This window comes from Meriones unguiculatus, chromosome 3, assembly GCF_030254825.1.
Source record: "Meriones unguiculatus strain TT.TT164.6M chromosome 3, Bangor_MerUng_6.1, whole genome shotgun sequence".
Taxonomy (NCBI): domain Eukaryota; kingdom Metazoa; phylum Chordata; class Mammalia; order Rodentia; family Muridae; genus Meriones; species Meriones unguiculatus.
Window position 1 is genome coordinate 68,124,782 of NC_083351.1, and position 12,684 is coordinate 68,137,465.

General features: G+C 38.1%; 1 protein-coding gene across 1 annotated transcript in view; it reads right to left on the bottom strand.

The window, feature by feature from the left end:
- Positions 1–12,684, bottom strand: part of LOC110553966 (probable maltase-glucoamylase 2) — a 91,502-nt gene that overhangs the window by 58,762 nt on the left and 20,056 nt on the right. Inside the window, exons 8-12 of the mRNA XM_060380129.1 lie at positions 12,003–12,102; positions 10,943–11,055; positions 5,284–5,409; positions 2,572–2,703; positions 2,378–2,476 (exon numbers count right to left, since the gene is read on the bottom strand). Coding sequence (XP_060236112.1) covers positions 2,378–2,476; positions 2,572–2,703; positions 5,284–5,409; positions 10,943–11,055; positions 12,003–12,102 — 570 coding nt within the window. The remainder of the gene's footprint in view (positions 1–2,377; positions 2,477–2,571; positions 2,704–5,283; positions 5,410–10,942; positions 11,056–12,002; positions 12,103–12,684) is intronic.

Sequence of the window (12,684 nt, forward strand, 5' to 3'; positions counted from 1 at the left end):
TGCTTAGATACACTGCTAGGTAGAGTCTTTCAGAGGCCCTCTATGGTAGGCTCCTGTCCTGCTTCTTGTTTTCTCCTACTTCCAATGTCCATCCCATTTGTCTTTCAAGTAAGGATTAATCATCTTGTCCTCCTTCTTGTTTAGCTTCTTTAGGTATACAGATTGTAGTATTTCTTTAAGTATTTCTCTGCCATTCAATATTCCTCTGTTGAGACTTCTCTGTTTATCTCTGTACCTGTTTTTTAATTGTATTACTTGGTTTGTTGATGTTTAACTTCTTAAGTTCTTTATATATTCTGAATATTAGTTCTCTGTCAGATGTAGGGTTGGTGAAGATCCTTTTCCAATCCATAGGCTGTCATTTTGTTCAGAAGATAGTGTCCTTTGCTTTACAGAAGCTTTTCAGTTTCATGAGGTCCCATTTATTGATTGTTGCTCTTAGAGCCTGTGCTATTGGTTTTCTGTTCAGGAAGTTATCTCCTGTGTCAACGAGGTCAAGGCTCTTCCTCACCTTTTCTTCTAACAGATTTAGTGTGTCTGGTTTACAGAGTACAGGAAACATTATGGAAGAAGAGGAAGACAGAAAGACCTGAAGGGGACAGAAATCCCACAAGGAGACCAACAGAACCAAAACACCTGGGCCCAGGGGTCTACAGAGATTGATACATCAACCATGGACCATGCATGGAGAGGACCTAGACCCCCTGATAAGAGGAAGCACATAGGCTGCTCAGTTTTCATGTGGGTTCCCTAGTAAGGGAGGGCAGGGGCTGTCTCTGACATGAGCTCACTGGCCTGCTTTTTTATCACCTTCCACTTGTGAAAACAGCCTTGCAAGCCCACAGAGGAAGATGATGCAGCCAGCCCTGATGAGACCTGATAGGCTAAGGTCAGACAGAAAGGAGTAGGTAATCCCCTATCAGTGGATTAGGGAACGGGCATAGGGGGAGAGGGAGAGTTGGGGGGAATGGGAGGAGACAAGGAAGGGGGATACAAAGTCAATAAATTGTAATAAATAAATTATTTAAAAACATGAAAAAACAAGTCTGTTTTCCATAATCATGTATATTTATTTTGTTTTGGGATCCAACAGTTTTAATGACAGCCATTACAGAATGCAAACAATTCTTACTACAGAAGATAAAAGTTTAAAATTCCCTCTTAAAATACTTTGGGCTTTTGGTTCTATTTTAGTCATGGGTACCAAATAATAAGTAGAGATAGTTTTCACATTCCTGGGAAGAAGTTTTTGTGCAACAGAATCCCCAACAGCATTCTAAGCTGAGACGAGGAGAAGCTAACTCCATACTAACACAATGCAGTTGCAGCAACCTCTATCTTGTCTCTACGACTGCTACCTCTGCCAGTGTCTTAAAACAAATAATTCTTATTCATTGATCAAGGGAAGCAGTAATCTAGTTCATTATAAAAATTCCTTAGTGTAGCCCATCCAAACACCCGACCCTACTAAAATGGCTAACCCAATGGGGATAATTTTTAAATAACCACATTTTTTATTTGACTACAGCCTCTGTTTTTTGCTAATATATAAAAATGAGTATATCTGGTGGTTTAGAGACTCATATCCATAAAATAAACAGTGAAAGCAGAGGCTTGGTTTAGTGGAATTACTTAGCATACCTTCAAAGAAAATTAAAAACAATGAAAATGGAAAGGAATTAAAGTGAACAAACTCAGTGAGGAAAGCTAGGTGAACTTAGTGAAGGGCAGGCCATTTATAAGACCCAAAGATAGTTTTGCAAAGTAAACAACCCAGAAACTTCAAATGCTATGCAATGGCATGAATTTCAGAGATTAAGTACCAATTTTTATAAATTCCACACAATTCAGTCATCTAAGTTAACCTAATGTGCGACTGGAATAGAAAGTTAGCTACACGGTTCATCTGAAAATACATAGTCTTACAAGTAAGTGCTGCCTGGAAAATAGTTCCTTGGTAGTTTATCCAATACCTGAAGTTGATAATGTGGAGTCAAGCCTGGGCTTCAGTCGTGTGTAAAATAAGAAATGTATTAATTGAACTAGGCTCTGCATTCATCATGAGCATCTTGCTACAGTGCTGAAGTTGACTTTTACATCTCAGGAGAGAGAAATTGAGAGGCAGTCAGTATTAAAGTGATTTTCTACTAGTGGCATATTCTTTCTCTATTATCTGAAATATTAGTGAGTCTGGGGTTAGATTTTATATCCCTTAGCATATTAATAACTTTATTATCTTATGTATTAGAGTAAAATAGAATAAAACAACTAAAGCCTTAGAAAGTAGCACTATTGTGAGTTGCCTTTCACCTACCTTCACATGAAAGTACAACCACTGCCCAAACTATTATTTATTCTGAATTTCTTGAGAAATTACCTCCCCAACAGCGAAGCCACTGGAGCTCATGATCCATACTCTGTTCTTGCTTCCATTTGCATAGGTCTGGTAGTTAGGGTCCTTGAAGATGCCAGGGTTCTAATAAATAAGAATGCCATAAATTATTTCTCTGCTAAGTATCTTTTGCAACTTAAAAGCAAAAATAAGACACCAAGCAAAGTGTTCGAACATACCAGAATAATTACATATTTCTGTCCATTGTTATGTAGGTCCTTAGCAAAATCTGAGAGCTGGGGGTAAGCCTGTTCATCAATAGTGAAATCCTTCCCTCCAGCCATGTAGTCTATGTCCGAGTATTGTACATCCTGAAAGATAGTTCTGGGCAGTTAGATATTTCCTATCACCTTGTTGATTGGAAATATTTCAACTCTGGTTCTTAAAAATTAAAAAAGAAACCACACAGGTTCATAGTCCCAGGATTTTCCAAGCTTGTCTGGCTCCTAGAAGTGAATATGCTCTTTTTAAAAGATGCATCTGCTCTCAAACTGTGTCCCCATCCTGATAGAAGGATGTCAGGAAGTATTCCAAGGAATTTAAAATAGGAAGTACACCTTGCTTATCCTTGTAATTTTAGAACATGGGAACTGGGCAGGTACTCACTAAATGTATACTTGAATGAATACATTTGAGAGAATGTATACATATGAGAGAATTTATAACCATAGAGACTTTGGATCTCAAACATCAAGTCAAAATATATGTTTATGGCTGTATCTGAGCAGGGGTTTTAGGTCCTCTTCACACATGGTCCTTGGTTGATTCATCAGTCTCTGCAGGGCCTCCTGGGCCCGTTTTTTTTTTTTTTTTTTTTTTTTTTGCTTGTTTGTTTGTTTGGTTAGTTGGTTTTTGTTTGTTTTGTTTTTGTTTGTTTGTTTGTTTTGTTTTTTGGCTCTATTGGTCTCATTGTGGATCTCCTGTACCCTCCAGGTCTTTCTATCTCCCCCTTCTTTTGTAAGATCCCCTACACTCTGCCCAAAGTGGGTTCCCTAAGAAGGGCCTACAGTTTGATCATCTCCCCATGGGAGGCACAGCCTTGCCAGCCCACAGAGGAAGACAATGCAGCCAGCCTTGATGAGACCTGATGAACTAGGATCAGAAGGAAGGAGAGGACTATCCCCTATCTGTGGACTTTGGGAGGGGCATAGATGGAGAAGGAAGAAGAAGGGTGGGACTGGGAGGGGAGGAGGGAGGGAGCTACAAGGGAATACAAAGTGAATAAACTGTAATTAATAAAAATTTAAAAATAAATAAATAACATCTAGAAGAAAGATTAATAGTGACACAAAAACTTAACTAACCAAATTCTTATATGTGAATGTTTGTTTGTATAACAATGTATGACAAGTTGCTATTCTTAGTGAGAGTGGAGCATTAAGAAGTTAAATGTTATTTCCCAGTCACTTGGGGAGTTAGAGGCTTAGCTTATGGAGCTTTGAATAGGCACTTGGCTTTGGATATTCTTTGTTTCCCAATATTCCATTTACCCTGTGATCATATGGAAGTCTCACATATGTTCTTCATAGGGCTTGAGGCTTGTCATCCAATGTGGTAACATCTGCTCTGATCCCAACTGGTAAAGTAAGGCCTAGGTGCCACACACAGCCACAGAGAGGGGAGATCCCATTTGAGAAAGAAGAGCTCATTTGTTCCTGACCTGGTAGTACCAGCAGAAGACAGTTTAGAAAGAACACTAAAAGTAGAGTCACAAACTTGACACATACAAATTTACTTTTCTGCTTAATAGTGCAGAACCATACATTTCTTAATTTATAAAATAGTGATAAATGAGAAGTAGGCATGAGGGTGTATGCCTTTCTAGACTACTATAAGTACATAAAACTTTGATCCAATTCTTCCTGGAATTGAATACTTTCAGACACAGGGAAAGTAAAGTTAAACACAACCATTTTCTCCTAGGAAAACCTGATTGCCGTATCTGCTGTCTTAGATTCTCTGAGATCAAGCCAGTCATTCCCACCCACAGAGGCTCTGTCAAAGCTAAGCACATGGATATGTCTACAAGGTCCAATGCCTGAAGAGTTAGTCCTGAGGAAATTCTTTTGACAACTTAATTGACCATGTGAGGAGCTTATTAGACATTAGACACTTGGAGTTATCTTTTGGTTTACAGGAGAACTTTGAACATCATAAATGTTTCGTAATATTGCACTCCAGAGTTAACCTGGAAGGAGTTTGGCAAGGTGACTGCGAAATTGGCTTCCTTCAAATCATTGTCATCACCTTCAGCACTTGCTTATCACCATGTGTTGACATGACTCATAAAATTACGACTGCAGGGAGCAGGATACAGCTGGGATACAGAATTAATAAAATGTAATTAATAATAAAAATAAATGTAATTAATAATAAAATAAATGACGACTGCATTTGATGGTGTGAATGCTCAGAGGTGGTGTTTCACATGCATTATGGAAAGTAGTCCTCAAGATAAAGTGTAAAATTTTTACTTTTTAAAGATAGAAACCACAACAACTAACAACCCCAACCTTACAGTGAGATATATATGAAGAGATAAGTCCTTTAGCTCTATGAAGAATTCACTATATTAATTTCTGACATTGTGTGCCTCAATCAATCTATCCTTATATTTCTTCTTTTTAAAGATTTGTTTATTTATTATGTATACAATGTTCTGTCTGAATGTACACCTGTGTCCCAGAAAACGGCATCAGATGTCATTATAGATGGTGGTGAGCTACCATGTGGTTGCTGGGAATTGAACTGAAGACCTCTGGAAGAGCACTGAGTACTCTTAACCTCTGAGCCATATCTCCAGCCCTATTTTTTCTTCTTAATTGAGTGGAATGTAAAGAAAAGAGAAGAAAAGAAATTGTACCTCAACCAGAAGAAACGTCTCAACTTACATATGGGATTTCAGCATCACGGGTTCGCTGTACAACCTGTCTCAATCCATCAATGCCACCATAATCCCTGCGGCTGAGCTGGAAACCAAGGCTCCAATAGGAAGGCAAGAATGGTCGCCCAACAACCTAGGAAGACAGGTGGAAAAGCAGCTTAGCTGTTATAAGAAATACTAATGAACTTGGTAGCATCAAGTCCTTCTGAATCATTTATTCCTTTTTGTTATCTATAAAGTCCTCAGGTCTAAAATTTTCAGAAACAAAAGTAATCTGCTGTTGCAAAACTCCAAAGCTCAAGTCATTTATCACTTAAAATGTCTAAATGTGTCCCAACAGCAACAGCAGCAGCAGCAGCAGCAGCAGCAGCAGCAAACAACAGGATTTTCAGAAACTTTTCGACTAATAATGTCCTCCTGTAGTAGTGGTTCTTAACATGGGGCCCTACAAGTTTGGGGGAAGTTGCATTTTAAAAATTTATTTATTTTTTATTAATTACAGTTTATTCACTTTGTATCCCATTTGTAGCCCCCCCTCACTTCCCCTCCCAACCCACACTCTTTCTCACCCATTCCCCTACCTCAGTCCACTGATAGGGGAGGTCCACCACCCCTTCCATCTGATCCTAGTATATCAGGTCTCATTAGGAGTGGCTGCATTGTCTTCCTCTGTGGCTTGGTAAGGCTTCACCCACCTCAGGGGGAGGTGCTCAAAGAGCAGGCCACTGAATTTATGTCAGAAACAGTCCCTGTTCCCATTACTAGGGAACCCACTTGGACACGGAGCTGCCATGGGCTACATCTGTGCAGGGGTTCTAGGTTATCTCCATGAATGGTCCTTTGTTGGAGTATCAGTCTCAGAAAAGATCCCTATACTCAGATTTTTTTCTCTCTCCTTGTGGAGCTCCTGTCCCCTCCAGGCCTTTCTATTTCTCCCTTCTTTCATGAGATTCCCTGTACTGTGCCCAAAGTATGGCTGAGTATTAGCCTCTGCTTTGATACACTGCTAGGTAGAGTCTTTCAGAGGCCTGTGATAGGCTCCTGTCCTGTTCCCTGTCTTCTCCATATTCCCATGTCCAGCCCGTTCTGCCTTTCTGAATGAGGATTTGATCATCTTACTCAGGTGACATGTCTTCTTGGTTAGCTTCTTTAGGTGTGCAGATTTTACTATGTTTATCCTATAATTTATGTCTAATATCCACTTATAAGTAAGTATATATCATGTGTGTCTTTCTGCTTCTGGAATACCTCACTCAGGATGATCTTATCTAGTTCCCAACATTTGCCTGCAAATTTCATGATTTCCTTATTTTTAATTGCTGAGTAGTATTTCCTTGTGTAAATGTACCACAATTTCTGTATGCATTTCTCAACTGAGGGACATTTGGGTTGTTTCCAGCTTCTGGCTATTACAATTAAAGCTGCTATGAACATGGTTGAGTAAATGTCCTTGTTGTATACTTGAGCATCTTTTGGATATATGCCTAGGAGTGGTATAGCCGGATCCTGAGGTAGCACCATTCCTAATTGTCTGAGAAAGTGCGAGATTGATTTCCAGAGTGGTTGTACAAGTTTACATTCCCACCAGCAATGGAGGAGGGTTCCCCTTCCTCCACATCCTCTACAGCATGTGTTGTCACTTGAGATTTTTATAGTCATTCTGATGGGTGTAAGGAGTAATCTCAGGGTCGTTTTGATTTGCATTTCCCTGATGACTAAGGATGACTAAGGATGTTGAGCATTTAAGTGTTTCTCTGCCATTCAATATCCTCTACTGAGAGTTCCTTATTTAGCTCTGGACCTTGTTTATAATTTGATTACTTGATTTGTTGCTGTTTAACGTCTTCAGTTGTTTATATATTCTGGATATTAGCCCTCTGTCAGGTATAGGGTTGGTGTATATCCTTTCTCAATCTGTAGGTTGTCGTTTTATTCAGATGACAGTGTCTTTTGCTTTACCAAAGCTTTTCAGTTCCATAAGGTTTCATTTATAGGTTGTTGATCTTAGAGCCAATGCTATCGGTGTTCTGTTCAGGAAGTTGTCTCCTGTGCCAATGAGTTCGAGACTCTTCCCCGCTTTTTCTTCTAACAGGTTTAGTGTGTCTTGGTTTATATTGTGGTCTTTGGGCTTATATTGGACTTTAGTTTTGTGCAGGGATTTGTATAGATCTATTTGCATTTTTCTACATGTAGATATCCAGTTAGACCAGCACCATTTATTGAGAATTCTATCTTTTCTTGTTGTATAGTTTAGGCATCTTTATAAAAATCAGTTGTCCATAAGTGTGTGGGTTTATTTCTGGGTCTTCTATTCATTTCCATTGATCCACCATTCTGTTTCTATGCCAGTACCATTCAGTTTTTACTACTGTTTCTCTATAGTACAGCTTGAGATTAGGGATGGAGATACCTCCCGAAGATTTTTTATTGTATAAGATTGTTTTAGGGTTCTGGGTTTATTATTATTCCACATGAATTTGGGTATATTTCTTTCAAGGTTTATAAAGAATTGTGGTGGTAATTTGATGTGAAGTGCATTGAATTTGTAGATTGCTTTTGATATGATGGCCATTTTTACTATGTTAATTCCGCCAAGCCATGAGCATGGGAGATTTTCCCATCTTCTGATATCTTCTTCTATTTCTTTCTTCAGATATTGGAAGTTTTTTTCATTCAATTCTTTGAATTGCTTGGTTAGAGTCATACCAAGGTAGTTTATGTCTTTTGTGGCTAGTTTCTCTCTGCCTTTTAGTTAGTTTGGCTATCTTGTTGATTTTCTTAAAGAACCAGCTCTTGGTTTCATTGATTTTTGAATTGTTTTATTTGCTTCTAATTTATTGATTTCAGCCCTGAGTTTGATTATTTCCAGCCATCTACTCCTCTTGGGTGTGTCTGCTTTTTTTTTTCCCTCGGGCTTTCAGGTGAGCCATTAAGTTGCTCAAATGAGATGTTTTGAATTTCTTCTTGAAGGCACTTAGTGCTATGAACTGTCCTCTTAGCACTGCTTTCATTGTTTCTCATAAGTTTGGGTATGACGTGCTTTCATTTTTATTGAATTCTAGGAAGTCTTTAATTTCTTTATTTCTTCCCTGATCCAGCTGTCATTGAGTAGTGAGTTGTAGTTTCCATGTGTATGTAGGTTTTTTGCTATGTCTGTTGTTGTTGAGGTCCAGCTTTAGTCCATGGTGATAAGATAGGATACAAGGGATTATTTCAATCTTCTTTTATCTGTTGAGGCTTGCTTTGTGACTAACTATATGGTCTATTTTGGAGAAGGTTCCTTGAGGTGCTGAAAAGAAGCCAAATTCTTTTGTGTTTGAGTGAAAGGTTCTGTAGATGTCTGTTAGGTCCATTTGATTCATGACCTCTGTTAAAGTAATTATTTCTTTGTTTAATTTCTGTTTTGTTGACCTGTCCTTTGTTGAGAGTGGGGTGTTGAAGTCTCCCACTGTTAATGTGGGGGTGTCTATGTGTGGTTTAAGTTTTATCAATGGTTCTTTTACAAATGTGGATGCCCTTGTATTTGGGGCATAGATGTTCAGGATTGTGATTTCTTCCTGGTGGAATTTTCCCTTGTGTATGAAGTGTCCTTCCCCATCTCTTTTGATTAATTTTGGTTGAAATTCTATTTTATTTTATGTTAGAATGGCCACTCCTGCTTGGTTCTTGGATCTATTTGCTGGGAAAATCGTCTTCCAGCCCTTTACTCTCAGGTAATGTCTATCTTTGTAACTTAGATATCTTTCTTGTATGAGACGGATTGTTGGGTCTTGTTTATGCATCCATTCTGTTAGTCTGTGTCTTTTTATTGATGAATTGAGTCCATTGATGTTGAGAGAGATTAATTACCAGTGGTTGTTAGATCCTTTGATTTTGTTGTTGTTTGTGGTAGTGTGTTTGTATGCTTGGCTACTTTTAGTTTTGCTGTAATGAGGTTATTTATTTCCTGTGTTTTCCTGAAAGTAGTTAGTTTTCTTGGGTTGTTTTTCCTTCTAATATCTTCTATGGATTTGTGGGTAGGCAATGCAATACTTTTATGATTGGGCATCACCACAACATGAAGAACTATATTAAAGGATCACCGCATTAGGAAGGTTAAGAACCACTGTCCTCATAGGAAAGGAAACAGTCTGGAGATGAAGCTCAGTTGGCAGAGTGTCTGTCTAGCATTGAAGAGAATTTGGGTTGAATTCCCAACAACAAAATAAAAAGTAGGAAAGGGTATTCAGCCATTGTTCTGTCTGTGGGGGTCTTAATTTCTTTTCTTGTTGCTGTGATAAAATACCCCAATAAAAACAACTTAGGGGGAAAGTGTTTATCCTGACTAGTTACAGTCGTTCATGTCAGGGAATTCAAAGCAGTTGAGGTTGAAGCTGCTGATCATTTGCATCCAAAGGTGAGAGACAGATGGCAGCGGTGGGAGGGCAATAAATGCTTTCTAATACTCTTGTTGTTTTTCCCATTTTATACCCTGCATAAGAAACAAACGTCCTCACCCACTCACTGTCAAGATAGTTCTTGGCATATAATTAATGTAACCAAGATAGTTCTCCACAGGCATGCCCACAGGCCCATCTCCTAGATAATTTTATGTTCTAACAACTTTACCATTAACACTAATCCTCAAAAGTTGGTGTTTGTTTTGTTGTAGTTTAGTAGTGCCACTGAGAGTAGAGGCCAAAATCTCATGTGTGACAGGCAAGTACTCTACCACTGGGCCATAACTCAGGCCCTGAGAAGCAGCAATATTCATTCATTCAATAATCTCTCAGTGTTTGCTGTGTAACAAGGTTCCCCATGAACACAGAGAACGTAATGACACAAAGCCGTGTTCCTGTCTTTACAGAGCTAGAATGACATAAAGATGATTCATGTAACAGCAGATGGAATGCTTGACAGTGGTGAAAGTGTAAGAACTGATGAATCAAGTGTGTTGTGGCAAAGAAATACTACATTCTTCAAGTATTCAAAATTTCCAATTACTTTAAGCCAGCACTTCAAGAAGACTAGAACTCTGTCCCACATTATTCTAAGAGTCTCTGTTCTCTAATGAGAGGCTTTCTTCCATGCCTTTTAATCACTTACAGGTTATTTGGACCTCATTTACAATCTTTGATACAAAATACTTCCCGTTATGATGGACTAGGGTTATGTTTTGTTTTATTGTAGATTCATTGACATTTAGAGCCATCTTTAATAACCTTTATATGTCACTTTGAAGAAGTCACTTCACCATTCTTTGTGGTTGAATCTTTGAAGTGAGGTTAGCCTAAGAGTTGTCTAGTTTCCTCCTGTCCTACATTTTGAATAAAATGTAAGTTGGATTTATTTCGTATAATTTCTCCTTTTTTTAATTTATTTGTTGATTGAATGAACTTTGTTGGTTTGTAGTCTCAGATCTTTGAAATGATTAATTTTAGCTGGGGGAGCAATAGGAAATGGACAATGGGCATGCCTAGCAAGAAGAATTAATCTTTCTTTTGTGTTTCTCAAGGCTACCTGGATGGTGCCTAGAGTGATGCAGAAAGCATCCGTTCATTAGAGTAAAGAAAAAGTTATGAAATACTCATAAGCTTTGTATTTATATCCATCTTGTCTACTAATAGCATTAATCTTTGACTTGTTCACTCAAACAAATACATGAGAAAATAACAATAACATCATACCTCCAGGTACTCCTGAACCACTTCCTCTGGTGCATTTCCCAGGAAGATGTAAAAGTCAAGAATGCCTCCAGTTGTGCGGTAAGTAATGGCAGGAGCAGGCTGAAGTGTGGCCTCTGGAAGGGTTGGAATGAATGATTAGAAACGTCTGAAAATGCACATCTCTCTGAAACATAAATAGCTGAGTTATCCGAAATTCTGCTGCATTTTCAAAAGAAAATGAATCATATACATTTCTTTTACTTGAGCTTTGTTTATTTGAACAAGACACTTGTCAAAAGTGGAATTTTATCTTGTTTCATGTTGCTTATGAAAAAAGCAAATTTTATTATTTCTACCTACATTAAAATAAATTGCTATGATATATGAGTGGTTTACTCCAAAGGAAAATCATCTTTGTAAACTTATTAGGTGAGTTGGACTACAGTTTACACTTACACACACACACACACACACACACACAGAGTTATGTTTTTAAATAAATAATGCTTCTTAGTACAACACTAGTTTGAAGCTGCAGGAATATGACTGCAGAGTGGTGCTATGAGGCACAGTGACACAGTGTACAGACACAGCCTACAGGCAGACTGCATGAAGCATGCTGGGGTCTACAGTTAAATTTGGAGAGTGCACATCAATCGATCTTATTATCCACACAATATTAGGAGAAACACTCCATCAGAAAAAGCGCCTGTAGTAGTTTTCAGTCAAGTGTCTCCAAGCCAGAGCTTGATTTCTGAGCAGGTTAAACTGCTGTCACATTCTAGTTTCAGTGGAAGCACTTTCCTCCAAGCAACCTGTGATTGTTAGGTGCGGTCTCATGATAAAAGTAATTCTGGCTGTCATCTTTTGGAGACTTGCCCTTTTCTGAAGAGAAAACAGGAGGAGTGGATCTGGAGGAGATGGAAGCTTGGTGGTTAGAAGGAGTGGAGGAAGAGGAAATTGTGCTTGGGATGTATTGTACAAGAGAAGAATCTATTTTCAGAAAAAAAGTAACTCTTAAAGATAAAGCATCATACCTGTATCTATTCCTATCCAGAGAAGACAAAAAGATGCTTCCTACCCATGGCATTGCTGTTCATCAGAAAGACTCCAAAGGAAGCCCCACTGGTATCTTCAAGGCACAAGAAGAATGTGTGTGCTCCATACAGATTAATCATGTCCTGCCAACAAGAAATGAAATACATAAGTAACAGGATTATGTGTTTAAAATGTTTATCCTGCAAGTTATGGTGGAATACACCTTTGATTCCAGCACTCAGGAGACAGGGACAAGAGCAAAGCTACTTTAAGGATAGCCTATGCTACAATGAGTATGATCAACAGAAGGCTCTGTCTCTAATCAAAAAACAAATATGATTCACAGAATCAAAAACAAAGTCATATATGTGTGTGTGTATGTATGTATATATATATATATATATATACACATATGTGTGTGTGCTCAATATTTAATTTAGTGTTGTACCAAAATGGTATTATCATAGTAAATGGAGAAACACAATTTGGTATATGTATTCAATGGAATGCTATTCAGAGATATACTGCAAGAATACAGCTCAATATGTCATATGAAATGAAAGAAACAGTGAATACTACTATCTTTGAAATATACTGATATATACAGTACATCGATATATAAAAATTATATATACCATAAACAATACAAGAGAAGTTAAAGAACATTATATTTACAGCCTCTACTGAGAATGACCCCTGATTGATATTCTTCTCTAATTACCCTT